The 21,389-nt window shown below is 32.6% G+C and overlaps 1 protein-coding gene across 1 annotated transcript; it reads right to left on the reverse strand.

Annotated features, from left to right (window-relative positions):
* Window positions 1-4,511: 4,511 nt before the first annotated feature.
* LOC147290621 (coniferyl alcohol acyltransferase-like) lies at window positions 4,512-8,117 on the reverse strand. The gene is made up of 2 exons (XM_086238171.1): window positions 7,701-8,117; window positions 4,512-5,498 (listed from the first exon to the last, which is right to left on the reverse strand). Exons 1-2 carry the CDS (start codon window positions 8,115-8,117, stop codon window positions 4,512-4,514), a joined length of 1,404 nt encoding a protein of 467 aa, XP_086094297.1.
* Between the last annotated feature and the right edge of the window lie 13,272 nt (window positions 8,118-21,389).

Genomic DNA, 21,389 nt, shown 5'->3' on the forward strand with positions numbered 1-21,389 from the left:
TTACAAGGAGAATTGCATGGTTTGCAATTGGCCAAACCAGCTTTGACAAGCAGATCTCGAGCATATTTTTCTTGACAAACAAAGATCCCACCATTCCCTTTATATTTAATCTGCAAACCAAGGAAATAAGTCAATTTACCAAGATCTTTCATATCAAAGGCTTTGCTCAACTCATCAATCACATGCTGAACTTCCTTAGAGTGTGAACCAGTGATGATAATATCATCAACATAAAGCAGCAAAAGAACTACACCAACAGCAGAATTCTTGACAAACAAGCTAGGATCTGAATGAGACGAAACAAAGCCAAGAGAAGGAAGAAAACCAGTGAACTTCTCATTCCATGCTCGAGGAGCCTGCTTTAACCCATAAAGAGATTTCTGAAGCAAACAAACATAATCTGAATGAATAGTATCCTCAAATCCCTGGGGCTGTTTCATATAAACCTCTTCTTTTAAGTCCCCATGAAGAAAAGCATTCTTCATATCAAGTTGTCTTAATTCCCACTGGAATTGACTGGCTAGGGCAAGAACCAATCTGACTGTAGAATGCCTGACCACAGGACTGAATGTTTCTTCATAGTCCAATCCTAACTCTTAACTAAATCCTTGTGCCACCAATCTAGCTTTATACCTAGAAAGAGTGCCATCTGCACTAAAACTTGTTGGTTCAGTCAACTGTTGGATATCCGACACACAAGTTAAACCAGAAAAGAAAGCAAATTCATCAAAGGTGTTGGTGTTCATAACTGCACTAAAACACTGAAATTCATTGAAGTCCTTTTTCTGAACCACTCCAGCTTTAGATCTTGTAAGCATACCATGCGCATTGGTGCCATTCAACTGAGCAGTAATGGAAAGAGGGACGACTGAAGAAGCTTCAAGAATATCTGCTGGAGCACTGTTATGGACATGCAACACTTCATGTGCTGTTTGTGGAGAAGTAGCAAGGGAACTATGAGAAGATGTATCAGACATAGGATGTGATTCAGATATCACAGGAGATGCAAGAGGAATATAAATATTAGGAGAAGATGCATCAGACATAGACTGTGTTGCAGAGAGCCTTGGAGATGCAATAGGAACATGAAGTGGAAGAATACAAGGACTGACATCATGGGAAGTAGAGGAAAAGGAAGAAGAAGGAAGATGAGACAACACTTCGGAGAAAGGAAATACAGATTCATCATGAATCACATGTCTAGACAGAAACAACCGACCACTTGAAATGTGAAAACACACTGCCCCTTTATAGCCTAATGCATATCCCAGAAATACACACTCATCACTTTTAGGCTGAAGCTTGTTGCTAGCATATGGTTTAAGAAAAGGATAACAAGCAGTACCAAAAATTTTAAAATGTTTAATATCTGGTAGATGATGAAATAATTTGGCATAAGGTGAAACCATATGAAGTGGTTGGCAAGGCATTCTATTAATAAGCAAAGCTGCGTGAGAACAAGCATGATACCAGAATTTTTGAGGAAGCTTAGCAGCATGTAAAAGTGTAATGGCTGTTTCAACAAGATGTCTATTCTTCCTTTCAGCTATCCCATTTTGTTGGGGTGTGTATGGACAAGAAAAATAATGAATAATACCCTTTGAGGCTAAAAAGGAAGAAAAAGATTTACTGGTAAATTCTCCCCCACCATCAGATTGAAAAATTTTAATACTGATATTGAACTGATTTGCAACGAATGATGTGAATTTGACAAAGATGGAAAACACATCTGATTTATTGACCATAGGGTACAACCACACAAAGCGAGTACATTCATCCACAAACAACACATAGTATCTATACCCCTCCAAAGATACAGTATGAGAAGGACCCCAGACATCACTGTGAATTTTCTGAAAAGGAATAACAAATTGATTAACATGAGGGCTGAAAGGCAACCTAGACATTTTTCCACCTAAGCATGACTTACACAAATGAGATGGACTATCTGGAACAACGGAAATGCAAGTGTCAGACAACATTTTATTGATTATCTCATTTGTAGCATGACCTAACCTATTATGCCAAACAGAAGTCTTAACAAGATGACCGACAAAAGCTACAGGAGAAGAGACTGGAGAAACATGTTGATGACTTGGAATTGTCTTTGGAATGGGATATAGACCTTTGCTACTCCTTCCTCTGAACAGCTCCTTTAGTGTTGCATTGTCCTGCATCCAAATAGCATGCTCATCAAATGAAACATTACAGTTATTGTCTTGGCACAATTTATGAACAGATAAAAGATTGGCAGCAATTCTAGGAACATGCAAAATAGTGCTGAGACTAAGGCAAGAAGATAAAGAGCCAAAACCAATATGCTTGACTCCCAAGCCTTCATCACTGCCAACTGTAATTTTCTCACCAGAATCAAATGGTTCAGCAACAGTGAGATTGTTGAGATCAGTTGTCATATGATGTGTAGCTCCAGTGTCAGCAACCCAAACATCTTCAGAGGCAAAACCAACATTGGCTTGAGCAGTGAGAGCATTTAGTGTCGGAGGTGGAGCTGAACCTTGATAAGCATAGTTAGATCTGTTATAACAGTCCAATGCCACATGTCCCTTTCGACCACAAATTTGACATTCCACTATAGAATTTTGATTCTGAGAAGTTTTATCTCTGTCAAAACAATTGACAGCAGTATGCTCTCTTTTAGAACATATCTGACATTCAGGAACTTGTCTACCCCCATTCCAGTTTCCTCCATAGAATTAGAGCATTCAACCCAAAACCAATTGGCAATGGGTGGAGATGCCCATGACTTATAAGCACATATACTAATTAAACTCTAGTTTTCCGATGTGGGACATTGCTCCACATTACTCTCAACACGTCCCCGCATGTGTGGCAAGATTTTTGAGCCTTACACGTGAACAAATTGTATTGGGTGACGTAGGAGCACGTGTGGCCGTTGGGCCTTACACGCGGATAACCAAGCTCTGATACCATGATCACAGTACCTCAAGAAGAAAGAAATGAGTTGAGGAAAAGAAAAGCTCTGATTATATTGATAGGCTGTGATTACATAATGAAAAATATCTAAAAGACTATTACAAAGCTTTATAGCACAACTAGACGAAAAGGAAACCAACTTACTGATTATAACAGACTAATTACAATCTAACTAAAAGGTGCCACATGTCATCTTGCTACTGGCCATCAAGTAACTAAATTGTTTAACAAATAAGAACCACTAAGCTATTGACACCTGGACACCAACATCACTTAATATATATAGCTTCATCTTAATTATTACATTACTACTGTGATTAATGGTCATCCGGCCTTTGATGTTTTGTCACCTAGGTCCAGTCGTGCGTCCAAGTCTTTTTGTAGGCATTGTGCCATTGGGAAGTCTCACAAACTCCCTTTTTTATCCAATAAAATTAATTGATGCTTCTGTGCATTCTGATGTAAGGATGTCTCCTACTCTCTATAAATATTATATGCTATTTATTGATAAATATAGTCGATTTAATTTCTTGGATATATCCTATGCGTGCTAAATATGAAGTTTTTACTCAGTTTTGGAATTTTTATTTTTAGTTCACAATTTATTTAATTGTTCTATTAAGTCTTTTCAAAGGAATGGTGGCTGGTACTGAGTTTGTTAATAAAGCTTTTATTGAGTTTGTGATAATCTTGGTATTCTACGTCGCTTGTCTTGTCCACACCCTAACCAATCTAATGTGTAAGAGTATTATTGGACGATGTGTTTATATTAGTAGGGTATAGTATAAATAATATTCACTCATATTATAATACATAGACTGGTTATACCACGTGTCAATATATCAGTTATACAGAATAATTTCTCCTGCTGTGCATGGGTATCTGCGGGGATGGGTTTGTGGGGCTATGGGTTTTTTAAGTAGTTTAATTTTTAGTTTTCAATATTTTAAAAATACTTTAATGAAATTTTTTATTGTTTTGTTTCCACGTGGCATACAAGTCATAAAAAAAATTCATGTCAGCAATGTCCATATAGCACTTAACACCAGCTTTGACGGATTTCTTGATGGAAGTCAATTTTGCAAAGTTTTCGGGAGTTCGTGGACGCGCTTGAAATTTTTAGGATTTCATAGACTCACCTGAAATTGACGTCATAGTTAGTAGCCAAATATATAATTGAGCCAAAAAAAAAAATGCTAGAGCATACATTTTGAACAGAGTTGCCTTCCAGAAACAAATGACATTAATATTCATGAATGGGCATGGATTTTTGTAGTAACTATTAATTAATTAAGTAATTACCATTTATCTATGAAGTATCCTTTAATTTTCGCCAGATCAAAGCTACCTTCACGTAAAACCAGTCATTTAGTTAATTAGAGATACCTCGATTTTAAAACATGCTTTCAGTACAAGACTACATATACACTGCAACAATGCTAGCTGCTGGTAACTAAAGGATACATAATGACATAGCTAGATGCATCATACATGCATGATAACCTTACCTAATTAATATTGATGAAAGAAAAGTTCAATCAAATTTAAGTAGCTAATTAATTAAGATAATCAAAAGTCAAAGGCCTGAACACATGAGCAGCCTCTTTCTCCAAGAACTCCATTTGCCGCTTCCAAATGTGCATGTACACAACCCAGTCCCCGTTCCCGTCCGGACTCGGCATTGGCATCACGTACCCGCAGTTGCCGCCCCACGGGAAATGGTACGAGCCGAACACCGGTGCGCCCCACCCGAAATCCACCTCGGAAACCGGGAACCGTTGTCCGGATGACACCACAAAGGCAAGGCCCTCCTCGACGTAAATCTTGGCCACCGCGGGCACCGGCCGGTGGGCCTCCACCCAATCTATCAACCCTAAGAAATGCTCTTTCGTCACTGCATCTTCCAAAAACTCATGCACCTCATCCGCCACCCAATTCAGAGGCTTCTCAATTAAGTCTTCGATTTTTTTCTCGCCAAATGGAATAGATAACACATTTCCAAAGTAATTCGCCATTAATGTCTCTTTTTGCATCTTATTATTATTTTCACCATCGGTTAGTCTTTTGCGACCATCGACCACAATTCCCATTTTGCATTGTTTGTTGACATTGCTAGTGGTACCACATTTGGCAACCATTTTCCACAAAAAGGCACAAAATGACTCTAGCTTGGTCCTTTTGGTGGTACCACTGCACCCATTGGAGGCAAGTTGCTGGAGCTTGTAGAGTTGGTCGGATGCGACATGGTATATGCGGCTGATCATGAGATCATCATCATCATGGTCTTCATGATGATGATTGTGTTTGAGTGGTGGTGGCAAAGCTGTGATGGGGATGTACATGTCGTTGAGGGAGGGGTGGATGTCGCCGGGACGCCGAGGGTTGAGCATAGAACGGCGGAAAGATGGGAGGAGAGTGAGTGGTGTTTTTGAGTGGGCCAGCTTCGCCCATGAGACTAGAAACATGTTGGCCGAGTAGGCATCAGCTATGCGATGGTCGAACGTGCATGCCACCACCATGCCTCCACACTTGAACTCAGTTGCCTGCAGTTTAATTTGTAAATTATAAATTTTATATTAGTATTAAGATGATGATATGTTTCAAGAACTAGAGATCGAGACAATATAATTATGACTAACGAGTTATAATAATTGATGTAACAAGTAAATTTTATCTGCTACATAATATGTCATATATATATATATATATTCTAATATAATAAGATATGATGATGTTGTTGGTTTAATTACTCTATAAAGTAAGTGGCCAAAAAAAAAATTACTCTATAAAGTATAAACTAAAGGCTCTGGAATATTCTCTAAGTACCTATCTTTTGTTAACCTAAATTTTGAAATAACATCATTATGAATATAAACATAAGATTAGCACAAAAAAATTATGTATGAAAATGGGTCAAGTACATTTCTAGTTAACATTTTGTGCATTCTATATATAGATAATTGGATAAAAACCCATGCTTGTTGATTTTGGATTCAACCACTGTTTTTTTTGTTATCAATTTAGGCCATCTTTTAATTTGTTACGTTGGATTTCTATTTTTGCTATATTTTATTTATTTATTTTGAATGCCCATTTTGCCTTTTAGTTGACAAATGACTAGTTTTAATATTGTGTCAATCAATTCCTTATATATATATTAAGCAATCTTTAATTATGATTTTCATACTAATTACCTTCCATTTTAAGTTGATTTCATATATAAACATAAATCATATATAATATGTACCAATATATGAAGAATAATAATAATATATCTCTAAAATAAGTCAGAAAATAAGAATATACCATAAAATGGAAGAAAAATGAAGAAGAATAAGTACATACATCTGGCTTAGGTTAAAAAGATCGATATATGTTTGACTTAGGTTGAAAAATGAAGAAGGAATAATATATTGATCTCTAACCTACTCCTAAGGTTTATAAACACAAACCATAATATGTACTAAGATAAGAAGAAGAAGAATAATAAGATACCTCTAACTCATGTATTTAAAAAAAAAAAACCTCTAGCTCATGTAAAAAAATTAAGAAAAATGATACCTTTGGCTCAGGTTGAAAAAATAAAAGCGATACCTTTGGCTCAGGTTGAAAAAATATGAAAAAATGATATATATCGATCTTTAACATACTCCTAAGGTTTATAAACACAAATCATAATATGTACTAAGATAAGATGAAGAATAATAAGATACCTCTAACTCATGTATTAAAAAAGAAAACCTCTAGTTAATGTAAAAAAAAGAAAAACGATACCTTTGGCTCAGGTTGAAAAAATTTCAAAAAATGATATATTTTCAAGTTAGGTTAAAAAAAGAAAAAGAAATAGAATGATGAAGAAAAATAAAGACAAGAAGCATATTATGAAGAATATAGAACAAGAGGAAGATGATGAAAATAATTTTATTTACCTTCTCCTCATAATATTATTGAAAGAAGAAGAATAAGAATATATGAAGAAGATCAATAAGAAGATTGAACAAGAAGATCGAACAAGAAGAACATTAAAGAAGAAGAAAATCGAAGAAAAAAAAAATATGAAAGAAGAAAAAAATCAAAGAAAAAAAAAACCAAAAGTTTATTTACCTTTCACCAATTAAGGAGCTTCGTAGTTCACCAAGAACACCCGAAAACGTGAGATAATGAAAACCCAACTCGAATGAAATGTAATCAATATTCATAATAACAAATTAATTACCAATTACATGATATACGAAATCAACTTAAAATGGAGTGTACTTATTAGCTAGGAAAATCATAATTAAAGATTGTTTAATATAAGGAATTAATTGACACAACATTAAAACTAGTTATTTGTCAATTAAAGGGCAAAATAGGCATTCAAATTTTTTTTAAAAAAATACAGTAAAAATAAAAAACCAACGTGTAAGGTAAAATATATAGGGCCTAATTTGATAACCCAAAAAAGATGAATTTAATCCAAAGTCAACCATTGTATTTAGGTTTTTGTCCAATTATCTCTTCTATATAACCTCTGTAGTCAATATATAGGGACATATACCTATATTTAATAGTAAAAAATCTATATCCGGCCATTTTTAGTAGTGGAAAGATGAATCCATGCATTAACATCAGTCAAAAAGTTACTCTTAGATGTGAATGATGGACCTGTAATTGCATCTATATATGGCATGCAGTACTGAGAAGATAGAACATGATATATATGACATGGTGAGATGATGAGCTATATATAGAGATCGACAGACCTGGACGGCAAGCACCCCATGCGTCTTGTTGGGCACCAATTTTCCCTCTATGCTCTGATCAGGGTTGTAGAGGTTGAGGTCCTTGAGCTCAACATCTGCAAAGGCCTCAACAAAATCAACCCCACGGTTGTTGCACAAAATCTCAGGCTCCCCAAGAGAGTTCTGCACCACCTCACCCGAGAAGGCATAAAAGGACACCAGGGCTTGGGCCATGGCCTTCTTCAGAACCCCAACCTGGGCCCAAAAGCCCATGTTCGGCTGCTGCTGATCATTCTTGTAGCAAAAGAAGACCCCAATATCCAATGGAGGCAGAAGCAGGTCGAGGTTGGAAAGTGGCAGCCAATGCTGCTGCAGTGGCAGAGCTGCAGCCACCACCTCTTGCTTCCTTGTAGTCACCGTGAACTCTCCTGCAACCATCTTTGATTAACTTTTTTGTTTTTCTTTAATTCTAATTAATATTCAGTTTAATTTTTACTACAACAAGAAGATAGCCAAGAGGCAATAGTTGTGAGTGATGAAATTAATGTGTGGTTGTTGCAGGTTTGTGAACAGAAGAGGCAGTGGATTTATAAGCAGAAGTTGGAGAGTGAAATGATGTAATACTCAACAACCCCCCAAATTTTACTAACTTTTTAGGAGGAGAAAAACAAAAAGGGCTGGAGGTTCAACATCAATATATATATGTATATATATACTGAACTATCATGAACATGTTATACATCCAATATAAATATAATATAATTAAATCTTGGTACTCCCTGTCCGGGAGTTGTAGTTGTTTAGGTTTTTCTTTTGGGTTTCGGCCTCCCTTGTACCAAAAAAAAAATATATATAATATAATTAAAAAGTATAAACATGGTAAGCCTCCACTTGAAGTAAAAACAAAAAGAGAGAGAGAGAATCCAATAAAAATGTAACAAAATTAACACAAACATTTACATAGAAAAACCTACTCCTAAGGTATATAATTAAACACAAGTCATATATAATATGTACCAATATATGAAGAATAATAATAATATATCTCTAAAATAGGTCAGAAAAAAAAATATATATATATATATATACCATAAAAATGGAAGAAAAATGAAGAAGAATAAGTACATACCTCTGGCTTAGGTTAAAAGAGATATATATATATATATGTTTGACTTAGGTTGAAAAATGAAGAAGGAATAATATATATATCGATCTCTAACCTACTCCTAAGGTTTATAAACACAAATCATAATATGTAATAAAACAAGAAGAAGAATAGTAAGATACCTCTAACTCATGTATTAAAAAAAAAAACCTCTAGCTCATGTAAAAAATAAAAAAAAAACGATACCTTTGGCTTAGGTTGAAAAATGATATATTTTCAACTTAGGTTAAAAAAAGGAAAACAAATTAAGACAAGAAGCATATTATGAAGAATATATATAGACGAAGTGGAAGATGATGAAAATAATTTTATTTACCTTGTCCTCAGAATATTATTGAAAGAAGAAGATTAAGAATATATGAAGAAGATCAATAAGAAGATTGAACAAGAAGAAGAAGAAGAAAATCGAAGAAAAAAAATCAAAGAAATAAAAACATAAATAACTAATTAAAAAGGCAAACTAGAATCATATATACTGTTTGCATAAATAACTAATTAAAAACATAATTACTGTTTGCATAATATAGAGAATTGACTTAAAAGGAAAGATAATTATTACGAAAATCATATATAATTAATAGGGAATTAACTTAAAAGAGAAGGTAATTGTTATCAAAATCATAATTAATGGTTGCTTAATATAAGAACATCAAAGAAGAAGAAGAAGAAGAAAATTGAAGAAAAAATATGGAAGAAGAAAAAAAATTAAAACATAAATAAGTAATAAAAAAGGCAAACTAGATTTTATTTACCTTAGAGAAAGGAGCTTCGTGGTTCACCAAGAACAGCTGCAAGAACACATCAAACTATGAGAATCACAAATGCACAACTAAAATACAGCTAAATCCATTCAATATAAGAAATTAATTATTGTTTGCATAATATAGGGAATTGACTTAAAAGGAAAGGTAATTATTACAAAAATCATATATAATTAATAATGAATTAACTTAAAAAGAGAAGGTAATTGTTATGAAAATCATAATTAATGGTTGCTTAATATAAGAAATTAATTGACACACTATTACATATTGTCATTTGTCAACTAAAGGGCAAAATAGGCATTCAAAATAAATAAATAAAAATATAGGAAAAAAAGAAATCCAACATGTCAATATAAAATATGGCCTAATTTGATAACAAAAAACCGGTGGGTTTAATCCAAAGTCAACGGCGGTATTTGGGTTTTTGTCCAATTTGCTCTAGAAAAAATGGTACTTTGTTTTCTTCTTTTGTTTTATATACCTGAGTCCAAAGTATTGGTATTTTAATTTATATATCTTAGTGCTATATATGTTTGTATTGTGTTAGATTTATTATATTTTTATTAGATATTTCTCTCTTCTTTTTTTTATCCAAAGTGGAGACTTACTGTGTTTATTTTTTAATCTATATTATAGGTATATTATATGATATTGGGTGTTTATATTTTTTGTATTTCAGTGTTTATATGTTGATGTTCATAATTGGTAACAAATTAATTTTTTTTTGAATTGGATGCATGAATCATGAAATTTGATCAATAAAAATATTCAAAATTAGGAGTAATAAATGCCTCAAATCATGCTTCTTTAAATGTTTTTTAAATTGGAGCAATAGCATTTTTTGTAAATATTCACAAATTTATGTCTAACCTATTATCTGACATGGAAAAAAAAAAAAAGGTCCATTGACTTTAGGTACCAAATTATAATGTTTTTTCATTTCAACTACTAAAACATTTATGTCATTTCACTTTAGGTACTAAATTTCAGTTTAGGTACCAACTTTAAAAAACATAGTTATATCAAACTGTGACTGTTTAACAGTCATAACTTTTTTATTGATTTGTTATTTTTTCAATATTTGTAAGGCTTAAACTTTAATATTAGTCTTTGGGTTATAGGACTTCATCCCCCAAACCTAAATCAAAAATATGAAACCCTTAAAAATTTGGATTTTTTATAAATTTTAAATAGTCACAACTGTGACCGTTCGACAATTACAATTATAATTGTTCGACAGTCACAACTGTATAACAAACTGATTTGTGACCTAATCCAAAATGTTTTACTCTTGGTTAGTACCTAAACTAAAAAAAATTAGTGTCTTGCTGCTTTATTAAAAAACTATTGATATTTGGTATTTAATCCTAATTTTCTAAAAAAAAAACTTCACACGTATTTATTTACTCACCGGAGTTACTCTAAATGTTTTAAAGATCCTCTGTCCCTAAAATGCATGTCCTTTATGTGTCCCCTAGCTCAATTTAATCATAAGCATTTTTATTTGCATCCCTGTACGTAGACCAAAACCCAAAAGTTGTTACTGATGCAAACACACAGAAATTAAGATTTAGAGAAGCACAGATTTAGTGATGTTTGAATCATGTTTCCTTTACGTGTGGGTTTTTTTCTAATTGATTAAATCATGGCTTGGATGAAGTCCTGGTTGAGCCGCCGGAGGGTATTGCATGCAGTAGGTGGTTTCTCACTTGAAGCCATGAAGGACATCATTTGATTAAAAGTGGGGGATTTCCATGGCGGTGGTGAGATGCGTAGGAAGAGGTATTGGGTCAAATGGGTTTGCATCGATGATATTGCTGGTGGTGGTGGCGGCGCCGATACTGCTAATAGCCTCATTAGATAGGAGTGGGATGGATTGATCGGTGGATTTTGCTGGCTGGGTTTATTCGAGTAATGTCGGAAAAGACAGAGAAGAAGATAGTCCAATCTATTTTATGAGCAGTAATTTAGAGTTTTTAATTGTATATATACTACTATGTAAGTTTTCAATATGTGGCAACAGATAAATGGGTTAGCAAACATGAAGTAACCAGTTAGGTAAAAAGGATCAAAAACTTAAAAAAAAAAAAAAAAAAAAAAAAAAAAAAAAAAAAAAAAAACAAACAAACAAACAAACAAACAAACAAACAAGAATAATAAAAAAGAGAAAAAAAAAATCACATAAATTTCATGGGAAATGATATCACCTTAGAAAGCCAAACTTGTGGTGGTAATTGTACTAGTTTCTATTGTACCCATGTTAGTTGTAGGAAAAGCCAATGAACCATCTTCACCGTTTGATCTCTCTCCTAATCCCTCTCATGATAACTCCCCCTCTAGACTTCCTCATAATCATAAGCATCTCCATTCCTAATCATCCCCCCAATATCAAATACAACTTAAGAAACACATGTTGCATTGGGACTTGCCTTGATCGATGAGTATTGTGAGGAGTGTTTGATCACCTATAGTATTTAATTTGTTTTAATAATAGTATTTGGGACTGGGTCTCAAACGCTTCCTCTTCCATTTCTATCCTGCTTTGTTGTCGTAGTTTATTTCCTTTCATTGCTGCTTTTTGGGTACAGGTTGTTCTTTCATTTTGTTTGTCACTCACTCCTTTATTATTTCAAACATCCTATCTGTCAAGAGTTAGTCGGGAATGTTTGATTCAAATTCAAATTCAAATTCCACCATCAAATGAACAAACATTGAGTAAAGACGTCAGAAAAAACATGTGGGCTTGAGAAAAGAAAGAAGGCGAAAGTCCTATAGTAATTTGGTTTCTTAATTTAAAATTTAAGTAAAGATAATAATACAATATCTATTTATAAATATGAGCAAAGCCCACTAATGATTGGCGGCTACAAAAGGGGTGGCAATTTGGAACTTTAGTGCATATTGCTCAATTGCCACCAATTTTTGTTAAAATAGAGGCATTTTAGTCCCTATTGCTAATTGCCACCCCTTTTATAGCCGCCAATCATTAGTGGGCTTTGGTCATATTTTTTGTAGTGTTAGAAAATTATGATTAAATATCAAATCTCAATAATTTTTTGGTATAGCATGAAGACCATATAATTTTTCAATTGAATTACCAAATTTAAATGTAGTTTTTTAGATTAGGTCACAAATATGTTGGCCCCTTTGATTTGAGCTTTTTCCATTTGACATTTTTATCCTTTGGCTCACATATGATGAGTGTTAGTTAAAATTTATAAGGTTTTGACAAAATTGCCCTTGAGACTTTTATATTATCTTGAAAATTTGCTAATGTAGTCTCAACTTCACATTTAGTTGTGACTGTACGACACTCACAACTTCAAATTTAGTTGTGACTGAATGACAATCACATCTAAGTTGTGAGACAGTCACAGTTAAGTTGTGACTTAATTGAATTTTTTTTAAATAAATTATACTACAATATAGTATAAATAGGGATCAAAAAAATGCTTTTACTCAAAATAATATATAATATAGTGGTGTGAGTTGTCTCTTTCAATTTACCAAGGCAGTCACAGTTAAGTTGTGACTGAATTGATTTTTTTTTTAATACAATATAGTATAAATTAATGTAATATTTGTGATGTAATATTATTTTTATTTTTTTTATTGTAGTGGCATGTGATGTAATATATGTAAATTCTAATACCTTTTACTTTATTAATTTGTTTGACTTTTCAATTAGTACCTAATCTAAAATGTTATTTAATTTTTGTATCTAAACTAAAAAGTTATTGAAATTTAGTAGTTAAAATCAATAGACCTATATCTATTTGGTTTGTGAAAAATAGGATAAAATTAGTACAAGGGCATATTGGGGTAATACAATATATTATTTAAATTAGAAATGTTAACATGTATTAGATTTTAGGTCCATTGATTTTAACTACTAAATTTCAATAATTTTTTAATTTAGGTATCAAAATTAAATATTATTTTAGATTAAGTACTAATTAAAAAGTCAAACAAAATAATAAAGTAAAAGGTATTAGAATTTACAAATATTACATCACATGCCACTATAATAAAAAAAATAAAAATAATATTACATCACAAATATTACATTAATTTATATTATATTATATTAAAATAAAATAAAATCAATCCAGTCACAACTTAACTGTGACTGTCTTGGTAAATTGAAGGAAACAACTCACATCACTATACTATGTATTATTTTGAGCAAAAGTATTGTTTTGACCTCTATTTATACTATATTGTAGTATAATTTCTCTAAAAAAAACTTCAATTAAGTCACAACTTAATTATGACTGTCTCACAACTTAGATGTGACTGTCGTTAAATCACAACTAAATTTGAAGTTATGAGTGTCGTACAGTCACAACTAAATGTGAAATTGAGACTATATTAGCAAATTTTCAAGATAATATAAAAGCCTCAAAGGCAATTTTGTCAAAACCTTATAAATTTTAACTAACACACATCATATGTGGGCCAAAAGACAAAAATGTCAAATAGAAAAGGTTCAAATCAAAGGGCCAACATGTTTGTGACATAATCTAAAAAACTACATTTAAATTTGGTAGTTCAATTGAAATATTATATGGTTTTCATGCTATACCAAAAAATTATTAAGATTTGATATTTAATCCTAATTTTATATTAGATTTTCTGACGTAGCAATTAATAAAAGGACCTTAATATGAATTAAAAAAAATTTCTTATGAATTTTAAAACACCTCCGGCCTATGCGTAAAAAATGTTGTCTAAAAAGTCCTAAGCCTAATTTTCTCTTAAAATAATCTATGTTTTTTTTTATTATTTTTTTAAGATAGTTAATGGTTTTCACTATTTGTTAAATGTGAGGACAGATGTCATAATATAAAGCAGGAAATAGGGAGGGGACACACAATTTGGGGATAGAGGATCCGAACTCCGAATATTTTACTATGATGGGCGCTATCTAGTACGTAACCTACCACATTGTTAGTCTTTACGTATAGTATTGACTTGACTTAATAATTAATGTATATAAATGCCAAAAGGAAAATAAGTTGCAATAATTGCGAGCATGATCATGCATTGCAATAATGTAATTTGCAAAGCGTTTTCCTAATGAGAGCAGTTTTGCTCACCCCCTTTAACTCAGGTGTATGCTCATCTTCCATCTAAAATGCTGCCATGTGTTTAAAAAACTAACCATGGGTTAATATATTATATTTAATTATTTTAAATATTATAATGATGAAAGAGAAAAATAATTTGACAGCTCTTTTCTACTTTTACCCTTATCTTTTATTACTCAACTTTTTTTCACTTTTTAATTACCCATTAACTTCTCTCTTCTCTTTTATTTAATTATTTCTAAATAAGTTTCTCTCTTCTCTTTTCTAAATATATATCGGTTGGAAAAGCTTGGAAGATTTGAAAGAGTTTTGTTGTTCCTTTGATTGAATGCCAAACCCAATGATTAATGATTATAGTCTTAAACTATAATTGCTTTTCGATTTTCATATGCATCCACCAAATATCAGTGGGTTTTTCGATTTTCATATATCTATAATATACATCAATTGTTCCTAGTGCTATTTCCAATAACATCATCGGCACAATATATATTATTAGAAATAATTAACTTCTCTCTTCTCTTTTATTTAATTTATTTCAAAAATTATTAGAAATAATTAAATAAAAGAGAAGAGAGAAATTAATGGGTAATAAAAAAGTGAAAAAAAGTTGAGTAATAAAAGATAAGAATAAAAGTAGAAAAGAGCTATCAAATTATTTTTCTCTCTCATCATTATAATATTTAAAATAATTAAATATAATATACTAACTCATGGTTAGTTTTTTAAACACATGGCAGTATTTTAGATGGGAGGTGAGCATACACCTGAGTTAAAGGGGGTGAGCAAAACTGCTCTCTTTCCTAATTATTCTCACAGGTTATGACTTATGAGTTATAACCAGTTGAATTTATAATTTAAGCTCTAGTTAATTGGTCATACATCGCTACACGTCGCACCCCAAGTAGGGATGGCAAAAATCCCCGCGGGGGCGAATCCCCGCGGGGACCCGATCCGATTAAAACCCTAATGGGGGAGATAAATGGGGCCGGGTTCGGATTCGGGGATTTAGGCGGGGACCCGAGTCGGGGGCGGGGCGGGTATGGTTTTGGCTCCCCCGACCCCGAACCCGCCCCGTTTACACCAAATATATATATAACTAAAATTTTAACATTGAAAGTGCTATGCTGGGAATCGAACTTGGCACCTCAAACTCTCTCCCTTAGCTCCTTACCATCAGACCACCAAGTTCTTATGAGTACACTATCCCAATTTATATATTTATACACAATTTAAATAATAAAACCCTAAACCCTAAACCCTAAACCCTAAACCCTACCCTAAACCCTAAACCCTAAACCCTAAACCCTATACCCTATACCCTATACCCTATACCCTATACCCTAAACCCTAAACCCTATACCCTATACCCTATACCCTATACCCTATACCCTATACCCTATACCCTAACCCTATACCCTATACTCCTAAACCAACCATAAACCCTAAACCTCAAACCTTAAATTCTATTAAATACCCTAAAAGCCTAAACCCTAAACCCTAAATTCTATTAATTACTCTATACACTAAATTTATATATAGTAGTATGTATGGTATATGGTATAGAGTATACTAGTATAGAATATATGGTATATGGTATATGGTTTAGAGTATAGGGTATAGGATATAGGATATAGGGTATAGGTTATAGAGTATAGGGTATAAGGTTTAGAGGGTTTAGGGTATTTTTAATTAGTTTTTATATATAATTAGGGTTTATTATAAGGATATATATATAATTATTTATTAAATTAGTATCAAACCTATTTGTATTAAAGTTATAACCAATTTGGGTTTAGGGTTTATTAGAAAAATTAGTTTATTAGTATGTTTACATGTTTATAAAATTACAAATACGTTTATATAGTATCAATATATGTTTATATATATATATATATATATTAAAAAAGCATGTAATTATAGTATATATTTATTGGTATATATATGTTTCATTAGTTTTATATATTATTTCTTTATTAGTTAAAACTTAAAAGAACCAAACCCTAAATCACAAATCAGAATTTTTCCTTTGTTCATACATGCCGCCTCTCTCTCTCTTCTCCCTCTTCTCAGCTCTCCCTCACTGCGATCTCTCTCTACCTCTTCTCCCTCTTCTCAGCTCTCCCTCACTGCGATCTCTCTCTACCTCTTCTCACTCTCCTCCAGTCCTCCTCTGCGATCTCTCACTCTCCTTCTCCGCGATCTCCTTCAACGACGGCGACGAGGAGAAGCAGCTGCGCAACAGAGCCATATTCAGCGGCGAGCAGCTCGGTATCGAGGCCCACTCCAGCCTCTGTCTCGCGGTCCTCTCGCCCCTCTGTCTCGCGGCCCTCTCGCCCACTCTCTCTTCTCTTAGAAACTCAGAAGTTAATTTTCATGTATTTGACCCCTTGCCATTCAAGTTCATTTTCATGTATTTGTCAATCCATGTTTACTCTGTATAATAAGAAAATTTTTTTGGAAATTGAGAATATTTGGTGATTGAGAAATGTTGTGTGTTCCGTTTGGTTGTTTTTTTATTTTTTGAGAAATATTTGGTCATTTTCATCTTTAGTTATTTTTTTATTTTTTGAGAAATATTTGGTCATTTTCATCTTTAGTTATTTTTTATCCGTTTGGTTGCTGGGAAAATTGAGGAAAGTAGCTAGAAAGGGAGAGAATTTAATTGTGATTGGATTCGTTAGAAAAACTTAGAATTCAACATGAAAACAGGTCGGGGATTCGGGGCGGGTTCGGGGAAGACACTCCCCGGCGGGGTCGGGGGCGGAGAATCCCCGTTTAAGTACTCGGGGATATGGGGCGGATTCGGGGATTAAAAACATTTCGGGGGCGGGGGATGGGGGTGGCACCCCCGGCCCCGACCCGCCCCGTTGCCATCCCTAACCCCAAGGTACTTTTCCGGCCCTTAGAGTTTGGACCCTCTCTCAGTCTCTCTTGACTTGGTTCTGTTTGATTTGAGCATTTCATTTTAATTTGTTAGTTTTCTTAATTATAAATATATTATTTGGTCTTTTCAATTTTCATTCTATTTAATTGATTTTTCTTAGTGAACTCATTGATTAGGTAGTTTAGTAATTTAATTAGTTGGGTTGGTGGTAAAAGACAGCTTTGGAAATGGAATTTTGTGGATTGTTTATTTGCTTCTGTCGGTGGAAGATAAAATATATGTGTTGGCTTGATTAGTTTATTTAGTAGTTTAATTGGGTTTGTTATAATGGTAGTAATCAATTCGGCTATAATGTGTTCTATATATAATGTGTAGTTAAATTGGGTTGATTAGTAATTTAATTGAGTTCTATATATAATATGTTTAGTTAGGGTTAATTGTTATGTATAGAATTATGTAACGATATTTTTAAAGAAAATCATCAACATGGAGTTCGATTAAATCAAGACAAAGTAAGTTAGATGAGGTTTTTGGCAAATCTTGGGATAAGAACTCAAATGGCAGATTATAATCCTAATATTTGAGATGCACTCAAAGGATTGGAGCGTGATCAACTTGGGAGAACTTCGAGCAGTTGCTTATTAATTGTTATTTGTCTACGGTTTTGGAGACTGATAATTATAAAATAGTTGCAACAAGTCATCAAGTCATCTCAATACTTGGATAATTATATAAATAGTTGGGGGTAGGAAGACGAATTAATAATCAAATTAATGACGTGGGAAATGATTATGAAGGTTGAAAGAGCTCTTACATAATTAAAGAGTGTACTCACAGCTGTCTCTTGCGTTACAATTTTGTATGACAATTATATATTACTCTCTTTCTCCTCTCGCTATTGCTAATTCCACCTTGCCGGCAAGAGATTGCAAATTCGAAGTGTTGCTCGGGGCTCTGATATCACTTGTGTGAACCGACCACACCTTCCTGACACACCACATATGTCAATATTCTCCTCACTTATAATGGGTGTATGAGATTTTATAAAAGAAATATATAATTACAAATAAACTCAAAAAGGGTTTTTTATTTTCAATTTAAACCCATTTTTATTAATGTCATGTTGGATTACTTGTCTTCTATAGGTTTTGATGAGTCACCTTATTACTCAACAACCCTATATTGTCCCTATATTTTTAAATAGTAACTTTTAATGTTGAATTAATGAATACCATATTTTAAGCAAATGTCAATTAACAATTATAATTATGACAATTAAATTTTTTCTTATTCAAGTTGTAATTTTAAATTTTGAATGTTCTTACATAATAGTAGTATGTCATCATTTTTCAAAGATATATGCAATTGCGTGTTTATATATTTTTCTCGGAAGTTCTAATAATAAGGTAAATAAAATTGTCATCATTCTTCTTCCATCGTCTTCTTGTTTCATCTTTCATCTTCTTTTTTATTTTATTTTTTGTCCTAATTTAGAGGTATAATTTTTCCTTCTTCTTGTTCTTACCTTTTTTAATTTTAACCTGAGCGAAATGTATCTTTTCCATCTTTCATCTTTTTCTTTACCTAAGTCACATGTATCTTTTTTTTTTTTTGGTAACTGATGGTGTCCTGGGTTAGCTTTCGCACACCAGACTAATCCCTTAAGTCGGTCAAAGGCAGACAATCCACGTCGGGCCTAAGTGATTCACAAGGGATTTAACCTCCCTCGCTGCCTGGCTTCAAGGGTCAAACTAGAGACTCGAACTCGGGTGCCTTATTATTCTATCTTTTTTCACCTGACTTAAAGGTGATGATACTTTGTACTTTTGAATTCATATATCTAGCTATTTTGGATGGGGATAACTTTGGTTTATACACCTCATGAGGAGGTTGAATTTTTAGTGGAATTCATTATAGAGTTTAGATGACTATTTGAAGTGTGTTAGGTAAAGCAAAACGAGCTAGTAAATGAGCAATCACATTATACGACTATGTAAAAAGATTGTGATTATATACCTTAAGAATAGGTTCGTATTTGTGTTGACTATATTACCTTTTTATTCTCTTAAATTTTGGAGGCTTACTTGTTCATTTTCCTCTATCTATATAGTAGGTAATTATATATACGTATATATTTGGTGTTTAACATGCATATGATAGTTGTGAATTTGTAATTAAATGTAGGTGCGTCATAAAATATTAGGGAATAAAAAATTTTAAAATTTAAAATTAAAAGTAATAAATGCCTAAATTTATGGATTCTTAATTGATTTCCATTACTTACCCTAAGGGGTACAATAGACATACAAAATTAAGAAATGGACCTAAATCGAAAACCAAAAACCCTTAGATTAAATTAAAGGTCCATTGACTTTAGGTACCAAATTATAATGTTTTTTCATTTCAACTACTAAAACATTTATGTCATTTCACTTTAGGTACTAAATTTCAGTTTAGGTACCAACTTTAAAAAACATGATTATATCGAACTGTGACTGTCTAACAGTCATAACTTTTTTATTGATTTATTATTTTTTCAATATTTGCAAGGCTTAAACTTTAATATTTAGTCTTTGGGTTATAGGACTTCATCCCCCAAACATAAATCAAAAGTATGAAACTCTTAAAAATTTTGATTTTTTATAAATTTTAAATAGTCACAACTGTGACTGTTCGACAATTACAACTGTAACTGTTCGACAGTCACAACTGTATAACAAATTGATTTGTGACCTAATCCAAAATGTTTTACTCTAGGTTAGTATCTAAACTAAAAAAAATTAGTGTCTTACTGCTTTATTAAAAAACTATTGATATTTGGTATTTAATCCTAATTTTCTATTAAATTAATAGTCATTCTACTGTTTGGGTTTAAGTCTAAAAATCCCAAAAAAATCTCGATATTAGTGTGTGGGTTATTTTCCTCATATATATGATTCCTCACTAGCTATCTAGTGTGAAATTACATACATAGCTCTAATCTAGTCACCTTCTCAAGTAGACGGTGTGTATTAGATGACATGTATACTTAATTACTTATAATAATCCTTACTCCTTCCACCATTTGTATACTTATAAAAGAAGAAATTAAGCTAAGCTAGCGAGACAGTTGAACAACTAAGTTGTATCCTTCCCCTATAGGACTCCTTTGTTTTTCGTCTGCCATTCAGGATGGAGTTTGAGAGGAAAACTATTGCTCTTTATATATACTTGTTCGGATGTTGAAGGAATAAATACCTATTCTTAGTTACAATTTTTGTAATGTTAATCAAATGAAATAAAAACAAATGAATCTCAGTTACTTAATGTGCAGAGACTTTTTGAGCTTAGGCATATGAATGATTAGAACTAAAATAACAAACAACACCAAAGGCAACAATTAAAATCAATAAGAAATTAACCATGAAAAGCAATTGTGATATTGTCTAACTCTATGCATATATTAATGGGCCGGGGGAATACAATATTTGGGTTCCAGAATACCAATTTCAAGGGTATCCTCCCTCTATTAAACAACTAAACATTAGTTGTTTAAGTTATTAGCCACCAACTAGCCTCTAATAAGCTGTTAGTTATACTGATTGAGGTGGCTAATACTCAATACATGCCAATCTCAAGGTTTTGGTGGCTGCAAAGATCAAATCTGACATTAATGTAGACAAGGGCTTAAGCAACTAACATGAACTTTTGTTGGTGGTTTAGTGAAACTAAATATATAATAAAAAACTGATTAGCCATGCCTTATTAAACCAAAGATGATTGGTTTGACAGTGATTCTCACCATTGCTGCAGTAGTTGGTTAAA

Source organism: Dryas octopetala, chromosome 3 (genome assembly GCF_963921425.1).
Source record: "Dryas octopetala chromosome 3, drDryOcto1.1, whole genome shotgun sequence".
Taxonomy (NCBI): domain Eukaryota; kingdom Viridiplantae; phylum Streptophyta; class Magnoliopsida; order Rosales; family Rosaceae; genus Dryas; species Dryas octopetala.

Bases quoted from the DNA above. Each gene is read 5' to 3' on its own strand.
- LOC147290621 (XM_086238171.1), bottom strand. From the start codon at position 8,117: ATGGTTGCAGGAGAGTTCACGGTGACTACAAGGAAGCAAGAGGTGGTG. The intron at 5,499-7,700 runs GTCTGTCGATCT...ATTAAACTGCAG, and splicing joins ATGGGGTGCTTGCCGTCCAG to GCAACTGAGTTCAAGTGTGG.